This window comes from Carettochelys insculpta, chromosome 31 (genome assembly GCF_033958435.1).
Source record: "Carettochelys insculpta isolate YL-2023 chromosome 31, ASM3395843v1, whole genome shotgun sequence".
Classification (NCBI taxonomy): domain Eukaryota; kingdom Metazoa; phylum Chordata; order Testudines; family Carettochelyidae; genus Carettochelys; species Carettochelys insculpta.
In genome coordinates this window covers 13322927-13340027 of record NC_134167.1, presented here as the reverse complement: position 1 = coordinate 13340027, position 17101 = coordinate 13322927, and the positions used below count along the sequence as shown (strand labels likewise).

Here is a 17101-nt window from a genome sequence, read left to right as displayed (position 1 = left end):
GCAGCTGGTCCAGCCCGGCATCTCTCTCCCTCCCCCAGGTACGCCGGCCGCGACCCCGCCGCTGCACCGGCCACGGGCAACAAGAAGACCCACGTGACGGAGCTGCAGCGCTTCCTGGACACTGCCTTCAACCTGGCCGCCTACAAGGACTTGTCCTAGAGCTGTGCGGGGCTCAGCCTGCCCTCTCTCACTCGCTTGCCTCCTGTCTCCGTCCGTAACTACAGACCTTGTACACTAACCCTACCTGGAGTCTTTGTTCAGCGCTCGGGCTTCGGCCTCTCCCTCGACTCCCGCTCCAAGCTGCCTGGGTTTCCACGCACAGTCCCTGAGCGGCCCATACCTCCCGCCACCACCTCCCGTGCCGGTGAGCCCAGGAGCTCCTGCCGTCAGCCTCCCCTCGCCAGGGGCTGCCTGGCTCCCAGCCGGCATTGGCAGAGCTAGGCACAGGTATTGTGCAGGCCTCTTCCCCCATGCAAGGGCTGCGGTTAGCTTCCTCCAGTGTGTCCCTCTTCCTTCTCTGGGGGCCCGGTCCCCAGTGGTCAGCCCCTCTCTGGCCAGTGCCTTCCCTCCTGCCTGGCTAGGCTTGGCTGGGAGCCTCCAGCTTGCCCGCAGGCAGCCCCCGCAGAGGCAGATTGATTAACTGGGTCCTGGGGTACAAAGCCCTTCCCACCTCCCTCCCCTGGCACAGAGCTGGAAGCCGCAGCTGGGCTGGCGTGAGATCTACAGGCAACATCCTGGCTGTGGTGGGACCTGCACCCTTCCCTTGCCCTGGGCAGCTTGCCTTGTGGGCACAGGGACACAGGCTGGGCTCTGTTCTCCAGCAGCCTGGCCTCTGCCCTAGACAGCTGGAGTGGCCAGGGCTCTCCCCCAGCGAGCCTGGGCTCTGTTTGGCTCTTACTACAACTGGCTCTGACCATAGGTCCCGTGTGGGGCAGGACGGCCCCCTCCGAGTCCTTCCTGGGCCCCCTATCGTCAGCTGGCAGCAGCAAAGGGAGCAACGGCCTCTGGGGGGCAAGGGACATGGGCCTGGGAAGAAAGGGAGTGGGGCAGGGGGCCTCCGGCTATGGGCACATGGGCCCATGTGTTAATCTGTCCCTGAGCCCAGCACTCTCTGTGTAGCCTTCCCTGGTAGCAGTCCTTCCTCTCCGCGGGCGTCGGGGCTGGGGCTGTTCTTCTAAACCCTGCGGCCGGGGGCCTGTTGGGACAGGCGTCCAGGTTTCCCTTGGGCCCCTGCAGAGCTCCTGTCGCACCAGCAGGACCTCGGCCACGCTCAGCTTAGTACGTGGGAGAGTTTCTGCCCTTGCCCCAGCAGCTCCTCTGCGCCTTCTCCTTCCCAGCCCTGCGCACATCTCTGCCTGCTGTATACGTGGGCCACCCATCCTCCAGCCTTGCTGGCTTCTCTGCCGAAGCACCTGAGCTTGCGCAGCCCTGGGCAGGTTCTGTCTCCGCCTCTCCCAGCCCAGCCGGCTTTGCCAGACTGCTGGGGTGGAGAACACGCCTGAGGCGTGGGCCCTTGCTCTGCTGCCGGGGGCCGTTCCAGCATCCAGGCCAGCCCCAGTTCTTCCAGCATCCCTGCCTCCCACAGGGAGCAGAGCTAGGAGCCTGGTGCCTTCCCTGGTTGCTGGTACGTGCCCTTCGAGCTCCCATTCACCTTCCCCTCCCAGCACCTGGCCAGCAGCTCTGCCATCTTCACTCAGCCTCGTGGGCCCAGCCTCAGCCCTGCTCAGGCTGGGGGCTTTGCCACAGGCCTGGGCAGCCCTCTCTTCCTGGGCTCTGCCATGCCAGTGGCTGCCCCACGGCAGGTCTCTCTGCCAGCTCCCCCCCGTGCTTCAGTCTTGCCCATGTGTTAGCCTGCCCGTCCTGGCTCTGTGCCGCTTACCCCTCCTCTCCCCAGGATCCCCACTGCTTTGCCAGCTGCCTGTGTCCCCGGCCGGCCACCAGCATGGGCTGCTTTCCGTTCCCCCACATGGTGTGTCAGTCTGAGCCTGCTGCCTGCATCCAAGCTCCAGCTAGGGCAGAAAATGCAGCGTCACTGGCCCAGGCCCCAGTCGGCTGGGCACCAACCCGCTCCCCATCACGGAGCGAAGGCAGCGGCTGGGGCTCTGATGGCACTGGGCCCGTGCTGGCTGGGTGTAGAGCAGCCCTGTACGGTGGTGGGCCTCTCCGGCTCCAGCTGGCCTTATTCATTGGGGCTATCTCTGGCCTCCCAATAAAAGCTGAGTTTCTGCCTGTGGGGGCACGTCGCTTCCCCGGGCCAGGCCTGCGGGTTTGGTTTTCCCCCTCTGGCTCCAGGGAACAGGCCGCCTGCTTCCCCGGGTAGCTCTGGTCCTACCCTGGCTGCTCCCAGCATCCACCAGCCCCCCTGGAGCAGGCCAGGGCCCCAGCTTGGCTAATTCTTCCTCCCCCCACCCCAGGACCTGCCCCATCTAGGCTTGTGCCAGGGCAGCGCTTGGCCGGTGGCTGTGAGCTGGGGGCAGCCTGGCTGCAGGAGCTATGCAGCTCTGGTAGGCGGCAGTGCTCCCTCCTTGGCCTCTGGGGCTTGCTGCAGGAAGCTGGGTCTGCTTACAGCTGGGGGTAGGGGGCACCAGCCCCCCAAGCTGCCTCCCTGGGTACCTGTCCCTTGGTGAGTGGAGGACCCTCCCTGGGGAGGGAGAGTGAGGTCAGGCTGCTGGCACTTGGGGGCTCAGGGCGTGGCTCCTTGGACCGGGCCCGGAAAGCTCAGGCCAGGTCCTTTTGCCCCTCGGGCATCCCCCTGCTCTGCCCCCCTTGGGGCCCCAGGTGTGTTATAGCCCTGGGCTCGAGCTCGGGCGTGTGGGGGTGCAGTCCCTGCGCTGTATCACGTGCCCTCAGCCTCCCCCAGGGCTGTGCAGCCATCCCCATGGAGAGCATCTGCCCCCAGCTTCCGGCCCCAAGGGGCTCTCGCCAGCCCCCCAGCAGCAGTGGAGCGAACAAGGCCGGACCAGCAGCGCCTGCTCTTGCTGTCCGCGCGCAAGGCCACTAGGTGGTGGCAGAGCAACTCCAAAGCGGCGCCCAGCAGCCATCTTATGCCCAGGCGGGAGCAGGGCCGCAGGCTGGGCAGAGCTGGACGGGGGGAATGGGGATAGAAGAGGCTGTGGGCGGGAGTGAGGGGCACCAGCAGGGCAGGGACCGGTGGTCCCAGCAGGCTGAGCAAGTGAGCGGCTGCATGGGGGAGTCAGGAGCCAGGCAGGTCAGGGCTGCAGGGGGCTGGCAGAGCTGTGGGTGCGGGTGTGCTCACGGCTGGGGTGGCGCAGCAGGTCAGGGCTGCAGGGGGCTGGCAGAGCTGTGGGTGCAGGTGCGACCAGGGCTGGGGTGGCGCAGCAGGTCAGGGCGTCAGGGGGCTGGCAGAGCTGTGGGTGCGGGTGTGCCTGGGGCTGGGGTGGCGCAGCAGGTCAGGGCTGCAGGGGGCTGGCAGAGCTGTGGGTGTGCTCAGGGCTGGGGTGGCGCAGCAGGTCAGGGCTGCAGGGGGCTGGCAGAGCTGCGGGTGTGCTCAGGGCTGGGGTGGCACAGCAGGTCAGGGCTGCAGGGGGCTGGCAGAGCTATGGGTGTGGGTGCGCCCAGGGCTGGGGTGGCGCAGCAGGTCAGGGCTGCAGGGGGCTGGCAGAGCTGTGGGTGCGGGTGCGACCAGGGCTGGGGTGGCGCAGCAGGTCAGGGCGTCAGGGGGCTGGCAGAGCTGTGGGTGCGGGTGTGCCTGGGGCTGGGGTGGCGCAGCAGGTCAGGGCTGCAGGGGGCTGGCAGAGCTGTGGGTGTGCTCAGGGCTGGGGTGGCGCAGCAGGTCAGGGCTGCAGGGGGCTGGCAGAGCTGCGGGTGTGCTCAGGGCTGGGGTGGCACAGCAGGTCAGGGCTGCAGGGGGCTGGCAGAGCTATGGGTGTGGGTGCGCCCAGGGCTGGGGTGGCGCAGCAGGTCAGGGCTGCAGGGGGCTGGCAGAGCTGTGGGTGCGGGTGCGACCAGGGCTGGGGTGGCGCAGCAGGTCAGGGCTGCAGGGGGCTGGCAGAGCTGTGGGTGCGGGTGTGACCAGGGCTGGGGTGGCACAGCAGGTCAGGGCTGCAGGGGGGTGACAGAGCTGCGTGTGCAGGTGCGACCAGGGCTGGGGTGGCGCAGCAGGTCAGGGCTGCAGGGGGCTGGCAGAGCTGTGGGTGCGGGTGCGACCAGGGCTGGGGTGGCGCAGCAGGTCAGGGCGTCAGGGGGCTGGCAGAGCTGTGGGTGCGGGTGCGACCAGGGCTGGGGTGGCGCAGCAGGTCAGGGCGTCGGGGGGCTGGCAGAGCGGTGGGTGCGGGCGTGTCCAGGGGTGTGCCAGTGGAGCTGAGCACGGGGCGCGAGCCCAGGTAGAGGCTAACGGGTGCAGTTGGTGGGTTTTGTCAGACATGTTCGTCAGAGGCCTGGCATGCCTGTGGCACTGGTGCCCCTTGTGGGCTCTGACTCCTCCCTGCTCTCGCCCTGGCACACACTGCTCCGTGGTGCCAGCCTCCCCCAGCACGGAAGAGCCCTGGGGTGCTGGCAAAGCATCTGAATGGGCCTGACCCGAGACCGCCCCCAGCAGCCGGCGCAGCGAGCTGGGGCGGGAGCTGACAGGAGGCCTGGACTGTTGTGCACCTAGGCCCTTGGCTGAGGTTTGAGCGAACTCTTTCCCATCCCTGGGCAGCACCCAGCCTGGCGCAGCGTAAGTGACGGGGTGGCTTGCTCCGATACAGGTGTCAGTGCCAGGCTGGGCCAAGCCTGCAGCCAAACAGCTCCCTTGTGCCAGAGGGCGTTTGAAACTGCCTGGGCAGCGCGTGAAAGCAAACCCCCGGCGAACTGGGGCGGGGGCCGGAGGGACGGGCAAGCGGCTGCAGTCACTGCCAGCGAGGAAGAGTGGAAGAGGTCCCACCCCAGGGGCAGGCGGGCAAGCTCAGGGCACTGATGAGACAGTTGGAGAGGCCAGGGCCTGTGATGCTTTAAGGGGGTAGGGCTGGAGAAGAGCAGCGCCCTGGTGCTTATTTAGAGCCTGGCATCCCCTTAGTGCTTATTACTGAATTAACAGCTGCACCTTGTGACATGAGAGGAAATCAGACCCCCAGGCTCCTGGAAACTCTCCAAGAAACAGGCCTCTTCCAACCAGCAGCAGCCGGGGCAGCCTGACCCAGGCCTGGGCTGGTGACCTGGTTCTCCAGCGCAGATTCACTTCCAGCAGGGTTGGAAACACGGCTGGGAGCGGGCGGGGAGGGTGGGTAGTTTGGGCCAGAAGGACCCTGCAGCCGATTGATTTCGGTTCTCCTTTATCCAGCTGGAAGGCAGAGGGGCCAGAGGGTTCGGGGAGAAGGGGCAGGGCTGGGGGTACTGGTGAGCGCAGAGGGACCAGCTAAGCCGCTGGCACTTAGCGTTAGGCTGGTTAGGGAGCCAGCCTAGGACCTGAGAGGCTACAGTCAGGTGCCTGCTCTGTCACAGTGGGAATCAGAGCCCTGCGTGAGGCCAGCTGGCCCCAGAGCTGAACGGCAGCGGGTGCCCGGCTGCCCTGGCGTCCCTCCGCGGCGGAGTTGAGCCTCAGTTTCCCATCGCTGCAAAGGGGGCGTTTTAACAAGGGCAGCGTTGTGGCTCCGCCCCATGAAGCCAAACCCGAATGGGGCCCTCTGGGCACTCGCCTGCCCTGGAGGTCGCCTGAGCATCTCACACCTTCAGAAGCTCCAGGCGAGGATTCGGCACCCTCCGGTAGCGCCTGCAGTCTGGGAGGAGGTGGACAGGCCAGCTCCGGCCAGTGGGGGTGCGGCTGGCAGGGGGGCGGGAGCTGTGCGGCAGGCCTAGCCGGGGGCAGCTCGGTGGGCACCCTGGGCAGAGGGGGCATTAGCCACGCCTTCGGGAACTCTGCCCCCCGCTGTTCCCGCGGCCAGGCTCCTCCCAGGCCCCTGACCCCTCCTGTCTCTGCGGGGGCCATGACCCCAAATGCTGGGCCAGTCTCGCCCCCCAGCCTGCGGCTGCCTGCTGAGTCGGGCTCTTCCGAGGTGCAGCCGGGAGCCTGTGGGCCCCAGCGCTGGCCAAGCCGGCCCCTGGCTCCAGCCCTTCCGGCAGGGAAACAGCTGCTCCCTGGCTGAGCCACTTCCTGGCCTCCTGCTCCCTGCCTGTTCCTTCCTCCGCCAGGGCCCCGGCTGGGGGGTTAACCCGGCCCCACCGAGAACAAGGGCCCCAGGGTGGGCGCCTGGGAAGGGCCTGGCCTGGCCCAGCTGCCCTGTGCCCACCCCGGTGCTCTCCACCACTGGCTGTCCCTCCCCGTTCCTCACGCGCGCCGGACGGCTGGGGGCACCTGGGCCGCCTGCGGGGCAGGCTTGGCAGCCACCCGCCTAACGAGCGTGGCAGGGCTAACGAAGCAGAGCGGGAGCACGGCTGCAGTCGCCGCAGCAGCAGCCTGGCAGGAAAAGGGGTGGGCAGGGAGAGCCACGTGGCAGGGTGCAGGGAGACCCACGCCGGCCTCGTGCCTCCTTGTTCGCTCGCACACGCTGTCCTCGTGCCCCCTCACTTGCACGTGCCGGCCTAGTGTTCCCTCGTTTGCTCTCACACGCTGGCCTCGTGCCCCCTCACTTGCATGTGCCGGCCTAGTGTCCCCTCGTTCACTCTCACACGCCGGCCTCGTGCCCCCTCACTTGCACTTGCCGGCCTAGTGCTCCCTCGTTCGCTCTCACACGCCGGCCTCGTGCCCCCTCACTTGCACGTGCCAGCCTAGTGCTCCCTCGTTCGCTCTCACACGCTGGCCTCGTGCCCCCTCACTCGCATGTGCCGGCCTAGTGCTCCCTCATTCGCTCACACCTGCTGGCCTCGTGCCCCCTCACTTGCACGCGCCAGCCTAGTGCTCCCTTGTTCGCTCTCACACGCTGGCCTCGTGCCCCCTCACTCGCATGTGCCGGCCTAGTGCTCCCTCGTTCGCTCACACCCGCCGGCCTCATGCCCCCTCACTCACATGTGCCGGCCTAGTGCTCCCTCGTTCGCTCACACCCGCCGGCCTCGTGCCCCCTCACTCGCACGTGCCAGCCTAGTGCTCCCTTGTTTGCTCTCACACGCCGGCCTCGTGCCCCCTCACTCGCATGTGCTGGCCTAGTGCTCCCTCGTTCGCTCTCACATGCCGGCCTCGTGCCCCCTCACTTGCATGTGCTGGCCTAGTGCTCCCTCGTTCGCTCTCACATGCCGGCCTCGTGCCCCCTCACTTGCATGTGCTGGCCTAGTGCTCCCTCGTTCGCTCACACCCGCCGGCCTCGTGCCCCCTCATTCGCATGTGCCAGCCTAGTGCTCCCTCGTTCGCTCTCACACGCTGGCCTCGTGCCCCCTCACTCACGTGCCAGCCTAGTGCTCCCTTGTTCGCTCTCACACGCTGGCCTCGTGCCCCCTCACTCACACGTGCCAGCCTAGTGCTCCCTTGTTCGCTCTCACACGCTGGCCTCGTGCCCCCTCACTCACACGTGCCAGCCTAGTGCTCCCTTGTTCGCTCTCACACGCTGGCCTCGTGCCCCCTCACTCGCATGTGCCGGCCTAGTGCTCCCTCGTTCGCTCACACCCGCCGGCCTCGTGCCCCCTCATTCGCATGTGCCAGCCTAGTGCTCCCTCGTTCGCTCTCACACGCTGGCCTCGTGCCCCCTCACTCACACGTGCCAGCCTAGTGCTCCCTTGTTCGCTCTCACACGCTGGCCTCGTGCCCCCTCACTCGCATGTGCCGGCCTAGTGCTCCCTCGTTCGCTCTCACACACCAGCCTCGTGCCCCCTCACTCGCATGTGCTGGCCTAGTGCTCCCTTGTTCGCTCTCACACGCTGGCCTCGTGCCCCCTCACTCGCATGTGCCGGCCTAGTGCTCCCTCGTTCGCTCTCACACGCCGGCCTCGTGCCCCCTCACTCGCACGTGCCGGCCTAGTACTTCCTTGCTTGCACATGCCAGTTTAGAGCTCTTCTTGCACACACGGGCCTAGAACGCCCGCTCTTGTGCATGCCGGTCTAGAGTTCCCTCACACTCACCAGCCTAGTGCTTGCCCTGCTCGCACACACCAATCTTTGCTCCCTCGCTCGTGTGTGCCAGCCTAGAGCTCCCTCGCTCACGTGCACATACTGGCAGTGCCCTCTTTGCACTCACATACTTATGCTGTGTTTGCTCTTCTCATTTATGCACTCGCACTGTCTCTCACCTCGCTCTCGCTCCCGCGCGTGCACACACACTGTCCCAGCTCTCTCTCCCTCTTACAACCCCCCCACACACTGTCCCAGCTCACACACCCACACACATCTGCACGCGCAGTCCCAGCTCTCACACACCCCCTACACACACACACCGCGTCCCAGCTCTCTCCCTCTCACACACAGTCCCAGCTCACACACCCACATGCGCAGTCCCAGCTCTCACACACCCCCTACGCGCACACAGCGTCCCAGCTCTCTCCCTCTCTCTCACACCCCCCCACACACTGTCCCAGCTCACACACCCACACACACCCGCACGCGCAGTCCCAGCTCTCACACACCCCCTACACGCACACAGCGTCCCAGCTCTCTCCCTCTCTTACAACCCCCCCACACACTGTCCCAGCTCACACACCCGCACGCGCAGTCCCAGCTCTCACACACCCCCTACACAGACACCGCGTCCCAGCTCTCTCCCTCTCACACACAGTCCCAGCTCTCTCAACCACACCCGCACGCGCACAGTCCCAGCTCTTTCTCTCCCTCTCTCACCCCCCCACACACGTCCCAGCTCTTTCTCTCACACACACACACATCACACGTCCCAGCTCTCTCTCTCCCTCTCTCACAAACACACACGCGTTCCCAGATCTCTCTCTCTCATGCACACATCACACACACACACGATCCGAGATCTCTCTCTCTCTCTCTCTCTCTCTCACACACACACACACACACACACACACACACACACACACGGTCCCAGCTCTCTCTCACTCATGCGCACACATGTCCCAGCTGTCTCTGTCTCGCGCGCGCGCACACACACACACACACACACACACACACACACACACACACACACACACACACACACACACACACACACACGGTCCCAGCTCTCTCTCCCCGTCTCTCTCACCCATGCACACACAGGGAGTTTAAGGGCTGCCGTTGCTGTAGCCGCTGCCTCCCAGGGCTGGTACAAAGGTGGCCGGTTGAGCAATCCCTTGCGTCAGGGGTCACGTCAGCGGTGCCTGGTCTCCGTCACACTCGGCGTGTGCCAGCTCCCGCTTGCCAAGGGAGGCGTCTGGCGCCAGCTTCTGCAGCTGGCTGCCCTGGGCCCGGCTCTACGTCCGGGACAGCGGGAGGCATCCACCCCACCCCCACGGCAGGGCAGCTACCCTGGCCCAGCTTCGCCGGTGCAGGGGCCAGGACTCAGGTGGTGTGAGCAGCCAGGGCCTTAACTGGCAGATTCACACTCTCCTTCCTCTTCAGCCCAGCCCCGTGCCTGGCGCCAGCCCCCTGGGAGCAGGGCGCCCCTGCCGGCAGCCCGGCTCCGCCTGAGCCCCTCTGCCCTCATCCCGCCCGTAAGGAAAAGTCTCGCGGGCAAGCGAACGGCTCCCTCTCAGCCCTGCTGCCGACGCAGGCCAGCAGCGGCTGCTGGAGGGCTGGGGAGAGGCTGCTTTGCCCTTGCTTGTGCATTGGAAAGACTTGAGGGAGTCGGGGAGCCCGTACGGCTCAGGGCTGCGAAGCTGCACCCCGGTGGCTGGCGGGTGCTGCTTTCTGGATGAGGCAAGGAGCGTTGGTGCTACTTTGCTGGGGGTCCCCTGCTGGCGGCCGCGTGAACGCACGCCCTGGAGGGGTTCGCAGCTTGGTGGTGGCCTTGCTTGTTGGGGGGACAGCCTGGGCTGGAGAGTTAGGGGGTCACAGCAGCTGCGGGCGACAGGGTGTACCCTGGGGATGAATGCCAGCGGGGTGTTCTGCGTGGGGTGTGCACATCGGCCGCGGGTGAAGAGACAGCGTTGCGTTGGCGATTTCTTGCATGCCGATGGCGGAGCGGGACCGTGGCGCAGAACAGCCGCTGAAGGAGCAGGGCGAGGCAGCCGCCAGGTTAAGGCCGTGCCTAGCGCCAGTCGCCACACGGGAGAAAGAACAGCCCTGGCTCAAAGAGGGCTGAGGCAGCCCAGATGGCTGGAATGGAAAGAAGGGGACGCCCCACAGGCTTATTGCCCCACGTGGCCTCCCTCGCACATCCAGCCTCTCAGCCCAGGAAGGCAGCAGCGCAGAGCAGGCCCATGGGTCCCTGCGTGACAGCCCGGCCTCTGACGTGGGTGTGATGGGTCCCCTGAGCCCAGCCCACAACAGCCCTGGCCCTCCTGCAGTCCGCCCGGGATGACATGGCCAGGACCCAGCTGTTCCTGGACCCGGAGCCTCCCCGTGAGTTGCTGCCCGCATAGCGCCCATGGCAAACACCTCTGCAGGTTGGGCCCTCACCCTGCCAGCCCCCCAAAACCGGGGCTGTGTCAAAAGCCAGGACGGCCATGTACCCCCTGCTAAACTCACCGTCCCTCCATCCCCAGGCCCACTCGGCCAGCGCGTCACCCCCGAAATACTACCTCTCTCTGGCCTGCCCCCCCTCTAATCCATCTCACCGCCCCCCTTGGTGCCCACCTGCCTAGCTATTCCCAGCCACCCCGCCTGGCTCTGTATGCAGCTGTTGCTCTCTGTCCACCAGGCCCCAGCCTTCAGGGGAGCCAGATTTCCCTTTCCCAGCCCTTCCCTGCTGCTGGCCCGGGCGGGCGCAAGGGGGCAGAGGTGCCAGGGCGGGCACACCGCTGGGTGTGAGATCTGGGCCGCTCAAGCGGCATGATGTCATCTCTGGTATCTGGGCCATGGGGTTCTGGTTCGGTTGGCAGGTCCCCGGCTTTCCCGCCAGGGTGGCTATGGAACCAAACCACTGAGGCTCTGGGAGCCTTTGGCAGACATGGAAATTTACCATCAGACCTTGGCTCCCTCCAGCTCCCAGCCCGGCCCAGTGTCACTCCCTGGGATCCCCCGGAGCCTGGCCCAGCTGAGCAGGCACAGAAGGGACTGACATGGCTCCCCTGGGCTGGGCAGGGCCTGGAAGAGCTTGTCGACCAGTTCCAGGTCTGTCTCAGCTCTTCTCCGGCCCATGTCGCCCTGGGGCCTGCGTTGCCCTCAAGCCCCAGTGGGCCTAATCCTTTCCGGTTTGCAGATGGGAAACTGAGGCTCGGAAGACTCAAGTGACTGCCTTCGGGGTGGGCGGGAATTGAAGCCTGTCTCTGGCAGCCCCAGCCCCTCATGCTGCGGGTGAGTTGCAGCCCGTCATTGCATTCGTTCTCCTGGCCACAGAGACATGGTAAAGCCCCCAGGCGACTTGCCCCCTGCTTTCCTACAGCACAGGAGGGGAGGACCCTGCAGCTGCGGCATGGGATAGTTACCACACGGGGGGCTGGGGGGCCAGGCTGCTGGGATTCCATGCCACCTGTGGGAGACGAGTGGGGGCTAGTGGTTAGAGCTGGGGGGCAAGATTGCCTGGACTGCTGGGATTTTGCTCGTGACTTTCCATAGCTCAGGTACTGATGTGACGAAGGGATATGGGGGGATTTTAGCCCCCTGCCTCTGTTTCCTCCTGTCCTGCAGTAACCCCAGGTGGTGCCTCAGTTTCCCTGGGCACAGCACCAGTGCAGAGCAGTGAGGGAGTCTGGGTGTGAGGATGTCTCACATGCAGACAATGGGGCTCCAGGCTCTTGGTAACCCAGGCAGTCAGGTGACCCCTTTCTTCCCTGGGACACAGGCCAAAGGCGGGAGGAGGGGCCTGGCGGGCTGAACTGGAACTGGGCTGGGAGTGGGGCAGTCTGGGCTGGCTGGAGAGGGGGGCAGGGGGCCAGGGCCCGGCTCGGGGACCCCTCTGGGCCCCTCTCCCCAAGGCAGACGGTGCTGGCGGCTTCTGGTCCCTGTGCTAAGTCTGTTCTGCGCCATGTCCCTGGGGCCTGAGAACCTCCTGTTCCCCGGCTGGGTGAGAGTCGTGGCTGCCTGTGGCTGCGGCAGGGCCTGGGGACCTCCACGCTTCAGGACATCCCCGCTCTTTGCCTCAGTTTTACTCCTCTGTGAAATGGATCCCTGAGGCTCTCCCAGCTCAATGCATGTCACAGATCTCCCCAGCGGGGACACCCCCTAACCAGCTCCAGAGCTTCCCGGCCCCCATCTTGAACAGAGCTGCCTGCTGACTTGGGGGGGGGGCGGGGGGGTCACACTGCCTGTGCAGGCGTGAATCTGTCAGCGGTCGGGGGGGTGCTGCACGTGTAGGCTGCAGCTGGCCCTGAGGAAGCTCACAGAAGACGCGGCCGTTATCGTCCCAGGATCAGGAAAAGGAAGAGGCGCTCCTGGCCCGCTTAAGGGATACGTCCTGCCGGCTGCAGCCAGGGGTGGGCGGGGAGCAGGCCTTGGCGCGACCCACCGCTGCCCCAGCTAGGAAATCCATCTCCCTAGGCAGCGTGGCCTACTGGGTAGAGCCTCCAGCTGCCCCGCCCCGTGCCTCGGTTTCCCCACTCGTACAACGCGGGCTTAAGACAACAAGACCTGGGTACTCTCCTGGTCTCACCGCCGGGCTGCCTGGCTTCTTCAGCGGGCGAGCTGTCCCCTCTGCGGGCGCCGTGGCAGAGCACAGCCGACAGGGGCTCACCCTGCCCCTTAGGCAGAGGCTCTCTGGGGCCAGCTCTGCTCGGGGAGCAGCACCTCTCCCAGGGCTCTGGCTGCTGGCTGGGCCGAGAGCTCTGCTGAGCGTAGGAACCGGCCTGCACCTGGGGCAGTGGCTCTGGGAGGTGGCGCAGGTGAGGACAGGCCAGGGAGACCGCTGGGAAATCAGGGTGCTGGCGAGGCCCTGCAGCATTGTCCGCTCAGCTCCCACATTGAGTCCAGAGTGCCAGAGACGGTGGGGGGGCTGTGCTGAGTCAGCACTGCCGCGCCCCCCCCCCCCGTCCCCATGCAGCGCTCGGAGGCGGGGGGGCTGAGCTGCCGCAGGATGGGGGCACAGCAGGGGGCCTTTCCCTTCTAGCGGGGCGCTGACCCCTCTGGCAGGAGGCCCTGGGCCTGCCGGGTGTGATCTTTCCCAACAAAAGGCAGCCGGAGGCCGTACTGCTGAGCTCACCCGAGATCCAGGGGTCCTTCCTGAGCACGTGGGGCCGGGGGGGAGCAGTCCAGGCCCCGGTAATGCTTTGGCCGGCTCTGCACTGGCCTGTGGGGCGGCGCCAGCACCCTCGCTCGGGGGCGTGAGAATAAAGCCCACCCCGGCACAGACCACGCTGCCCCCTCGTCCGGACACAGGTCGGTGGGGGGAGGAACACCCGGCCCTTCATCAGCTGTATCACCTGCAGCTTGATCAGAGGCCACCTGCATCTGCAAGCGGAGCTGCACGCGCCCACCGTGGCGAAGCCAGCCAGGAGCAAAGTCTTTGCGCCCCCTCCCAGCGAGACACCCGGCCTGACGCTTTCCTCTGGCGCAGTCTGGGCCAGCCCCTGTCTGCTGGAGAAGGGACTTCGAGCAGTGCTCCACACCGTTAACCTGTGGAACTCCTCGCTCGGGGACATTGTGCAGGCCAAAAAAAGGCTTGGGAGCTTCCTAGAGGCGGGGCCGCCCACAGCCAGCAGCCAACACAGCCAGCAAGGCTAACCCGTGTGCTGGGTTCCCTAGATCTCTGCCTGCCGGGAGGCGGAAGGAGAAGACAAGGGTGCACCCAGCCACCCTGTGCTCTGGGAAGGCCTCTCTGGGCAGCACAGGCCACCAAGCCAGGCCCCTGCCTGGGGCAGAGCCTGGGGGAAGGTGACAGAGCAGCTGGGCTTCAGCAAGGGTCTGATGCTCCCTGGGGCCATCGGTTCGTCAGATGACCATATATCATGCGTGTGCGCAAGTTTCCCAGAGGCCCACATTTGCCTACAGCCCTGAGCCTCACTCACAGGCTACGTCTACGCTCCCGAGTTCTTTCCCGCCTCCAGCTGCTATTTCGAAGTCACTTTGCTGGGGTCTCTGCGCCGCGTGCGCCGCTTGGAAATAAACTTGAAACAGCGGGCGCGATATTTCCAACTCAGTAACCCTCCGTGCAGGAAGAATAAGGCCGATTTCGAAAGAGCGACGCCGAGGTGGCCCTGTTAGTCTGTATTCTCCCCATACAAACCAGCAGGCCCGTAGCCCGTTAAAACCGAACAAAGTCATTTATTAGGGGATGAGTTTTCGCGGGACGGAACTTCATTCCGTGCCAGAATTTCCGGAGCTGTCCCAGGGAAGCTTCGCCTAATAAATTCTTTTGTTCCCCTTTAAAGTGCTACCGGCCCGCTGGTTTGTTTCGAAACAGCGATTTCAAAGGAGGCACCGTTTGCACCCGGAATCGCGCGATTTCAAAGTGCGCCGGCAGGGCGCCCGGGGCGTTATTTCGGATTAGCGCGACGTGGCCGGAAAGGCTTGTTCGAAATAGCTGCTTTGGAAGATCGTCTTGCGAAGGTCTCTGTCGCGTGGCTGGAGACTCCCTGTTCTGCATTGCCTCCAACCTGCCTGGTGCGGACGGCGGTCGGGAGGCAGGACGCAGGGCTAGATAGACCATTGGCCTGACCCAGTGGGGCTTATCTTGTTCTCTGGTTTATTCGAGCAACAGAAGGGTTAATCAGCAGCGAGTCGGTCTCACTCTGCTGGGTGCAGGCCCTGGGCAGGTGACTTGCAGAGCTGGCAGAGGCCCTCTCCGGTGCCCCCATCCTCCCAGGGGACCATCTTTTCAGGGCCTGGCAGGTTCTCCAGCTGCTGGGCTGAGCGCCACCGGAAAGGGAGACTCTGAGTCATGCCCAGGGGACGGACGCCTGCTCAGGAGGGTGTCAGGGATGTTGGAGAAGGGGTGGGCAGAGCCAGGCCACACTGCAAGGAAGAATCTGAGCAGGACAGGGGAAGGTGCTGAGAGCAAGGACCTGGGTTCCATCCTGGGCCATGGGAGGGGTGTGGGGCCTAGTGGTTATAGCCAGGGCTGGGAGCCGTACTCCTGGGTTCCCTTCTTGGCTCTGACCCTCCCCAGCTGTGCCTGGCCTGGGGCAAGCCCCTTGTCTGCTGCGTGCCTCAGTTTCCCCTGCTCACCAGTCACCTTGGCCTGCGGTGGTTGAGAAGACCACTGAGCTGCTTGTGCCACATGCAGTACACCGCTGTGCCAAGGCGGGTGATGCCAGGGTGGAGGTTTGGGGTGAGGCTCGTGCCTGGGACTCCTCCATGCCTGAGACACAGGCAGAGTGTATGGGCACTGCCAGGGAGGGATGCCCGGCTGCTCCCCGCCCTGGCTGCAGGGTAATGTTCTCTGGCTGACTCCACAGGGAAAGGTCAGACCAGGCGAGCCCGGCTCCAGGGGACCAGCCAGATGTACTCCAGTGACAGGCAAAGGTGCATCCCCGCCAGCCTGCGCTCTGAGAAGGCAGCTCTGGGCAGGTGGGCGGCCTGGGGCCCTCTAGCCGCCAGCCAGAGCCGCCTCCTTTGCCTCACCCCAGGCTGTGCTTGGGTAATGGGGGTGCACAGGGGAGGCAGGTCCTGGCCAGACCGTGGGGTTCAGAGCCCCAGGGCTACGCCCTTGCTCAGCGAACAGGCCGTGTGCTCGTAGGCAGCCAGAGCAAAGTGCCCCTGGGGTGCCCATGGCCAAGGGTTTGCTGTGTCTGGCACCCAGCAGAGCTTGTCCTTTGTGTGGGTCCTCTGGCGGAGGAAGGGCATTGCACCGCACAGAGGGGAAACTGAGGCACAGAGCCGCTCCATTTGCCTAAGGGCAGATTTGGTAGAGCCGGGCGTGGAACCCAGGCATCCTGAGCCACCTGCCTCTCTTACACACTGCCTGGTACCCCCAGGGGAACAAAGTTGAGAGGGTCAGCCAGGGGCCTGGTTGAGGACACCCAGACTCAGGCAGGTGGGGCGTCTGTCTCGTGGGCAGATCCAAACACGGCCCCTCAGCAAGGATGGCAGCTGCAGACGAGAGGCCTGTCCCCCAGCTCATCTGCTTCTGTGCTGAGCCTGGCCTGGCATGGGGCTGCTCCTGGGGTGGTGAACAGCTGGGCCCCCACCACACACCCCCCTCACCCAGCCAGAAAGCCCCAGCTAGGCCCTGGATATTGGCTGCCCACCCGGGCCAGAGGGGTGGCCATCTCTGTCCTCAGCAGGGCTAAGGCAGGGGTGTTCTCCCCACACCCATAAGCGGGGGCAGAGCCAAAGGCAGGAATAGGGGGTAGCTGGCTGGCCCGGCCTGGCAGTGGGGCTTCTCTGGATCCTCAGGCTTACGGGTGAGGAGGACCTCGCTGGCTTGTTTCCACCAGGCAGGCCAGTATTTCTTTGGTGCTGTGCTGTTTACTTACAGGCAAGGGACACAGTGTCCTCGTTCCCTTGCACCGTAGGCACATGAAACACTCTGCGTCTCCTCAGGATGGCTTCTCTTATTGGCTTTTTCTGCTCTGGCGAAACCCTCTGGATCCACACCGACCAGGCTCTGTGGCAAGTGACTCGCCGCCTTCCTGCTGCGAAGAGGAGAGGGCGGTGGATGGGACGTACCCTCAGAAGCTCGACCGCCACCGTCACAAGGCAAAGCCTCGTGTTAAACACCGGAATACGTTGCCTGGGGACGCTGTGGAATCTCCATCCCAGGAGGCCTGTGATTGTCCATGTATCAAAGAGCCACTTCACAGCAGTCACTAACCTTTTGCCGGGACACCAGGCAACTTTTCATGACCAAAGGAAACCAGCTCATTGGGCTCCGTCTTTGACCTGGTAATAGGCTCTGTGCTTTCTCAGCCAAGCACAGAATTCTCTGGCTTTCCCTTAAGGCAGGTGACACATAGACGTTAACAACCATTTCTCCCCCCCTGCTTATGCTCCAAATTACCTGTTAGTCTATAAGTGCCACAGGACTTTGTGTTGTTTTTGAAGATACAGACTAATGACGACCGCTCTGATTTTCTTTTCCCCCTGTCAACTGACTTAATTGGCTGTTTGCAAATTGCTGGCCAGGCCAGGTTGTGATTTGGCTTCTTGCTCCAGGCATGGGTTGAGAGAGAGTCAAATCATCTCACGTTTGCTGAAAGAGTTCCCAGGCTGGAAACACGGGTGCACGAGGACTTTTTAACCCCACGAGAATGGCTGGAGGCCT

At 64.9% G+C, this 17101-nt stretch overlaps 1 protein-coding gene across 4 annotated transcripts in view; it reads left to right on the top strand.

The window, feature by feature from the left end:
• The window catches only part of OGDH (oxoglutarate dehydrogenase), a 76115-nt gene extending 75877 nt beyond the window's left edge, over window positions 1–238 (top strand). For all 4 annotated transcript variants that reach the window (XM_074982019.1, XM_074982016.1, XM_074982020.1 and 1 more), the window contains one exon: window positions 39–238. In XM_074982019.1, coding sequence (XP_074838120.1) covers window positions 39–159 — 121 coding nt within the window. In that variant the 3' untranslated portion in view covers window positions 160–238. The remainder of the gene's footprint in view (window positions 1–38) is intronic.
• Window positions 239–17101: the final 16863 nt, after the last annotated feature.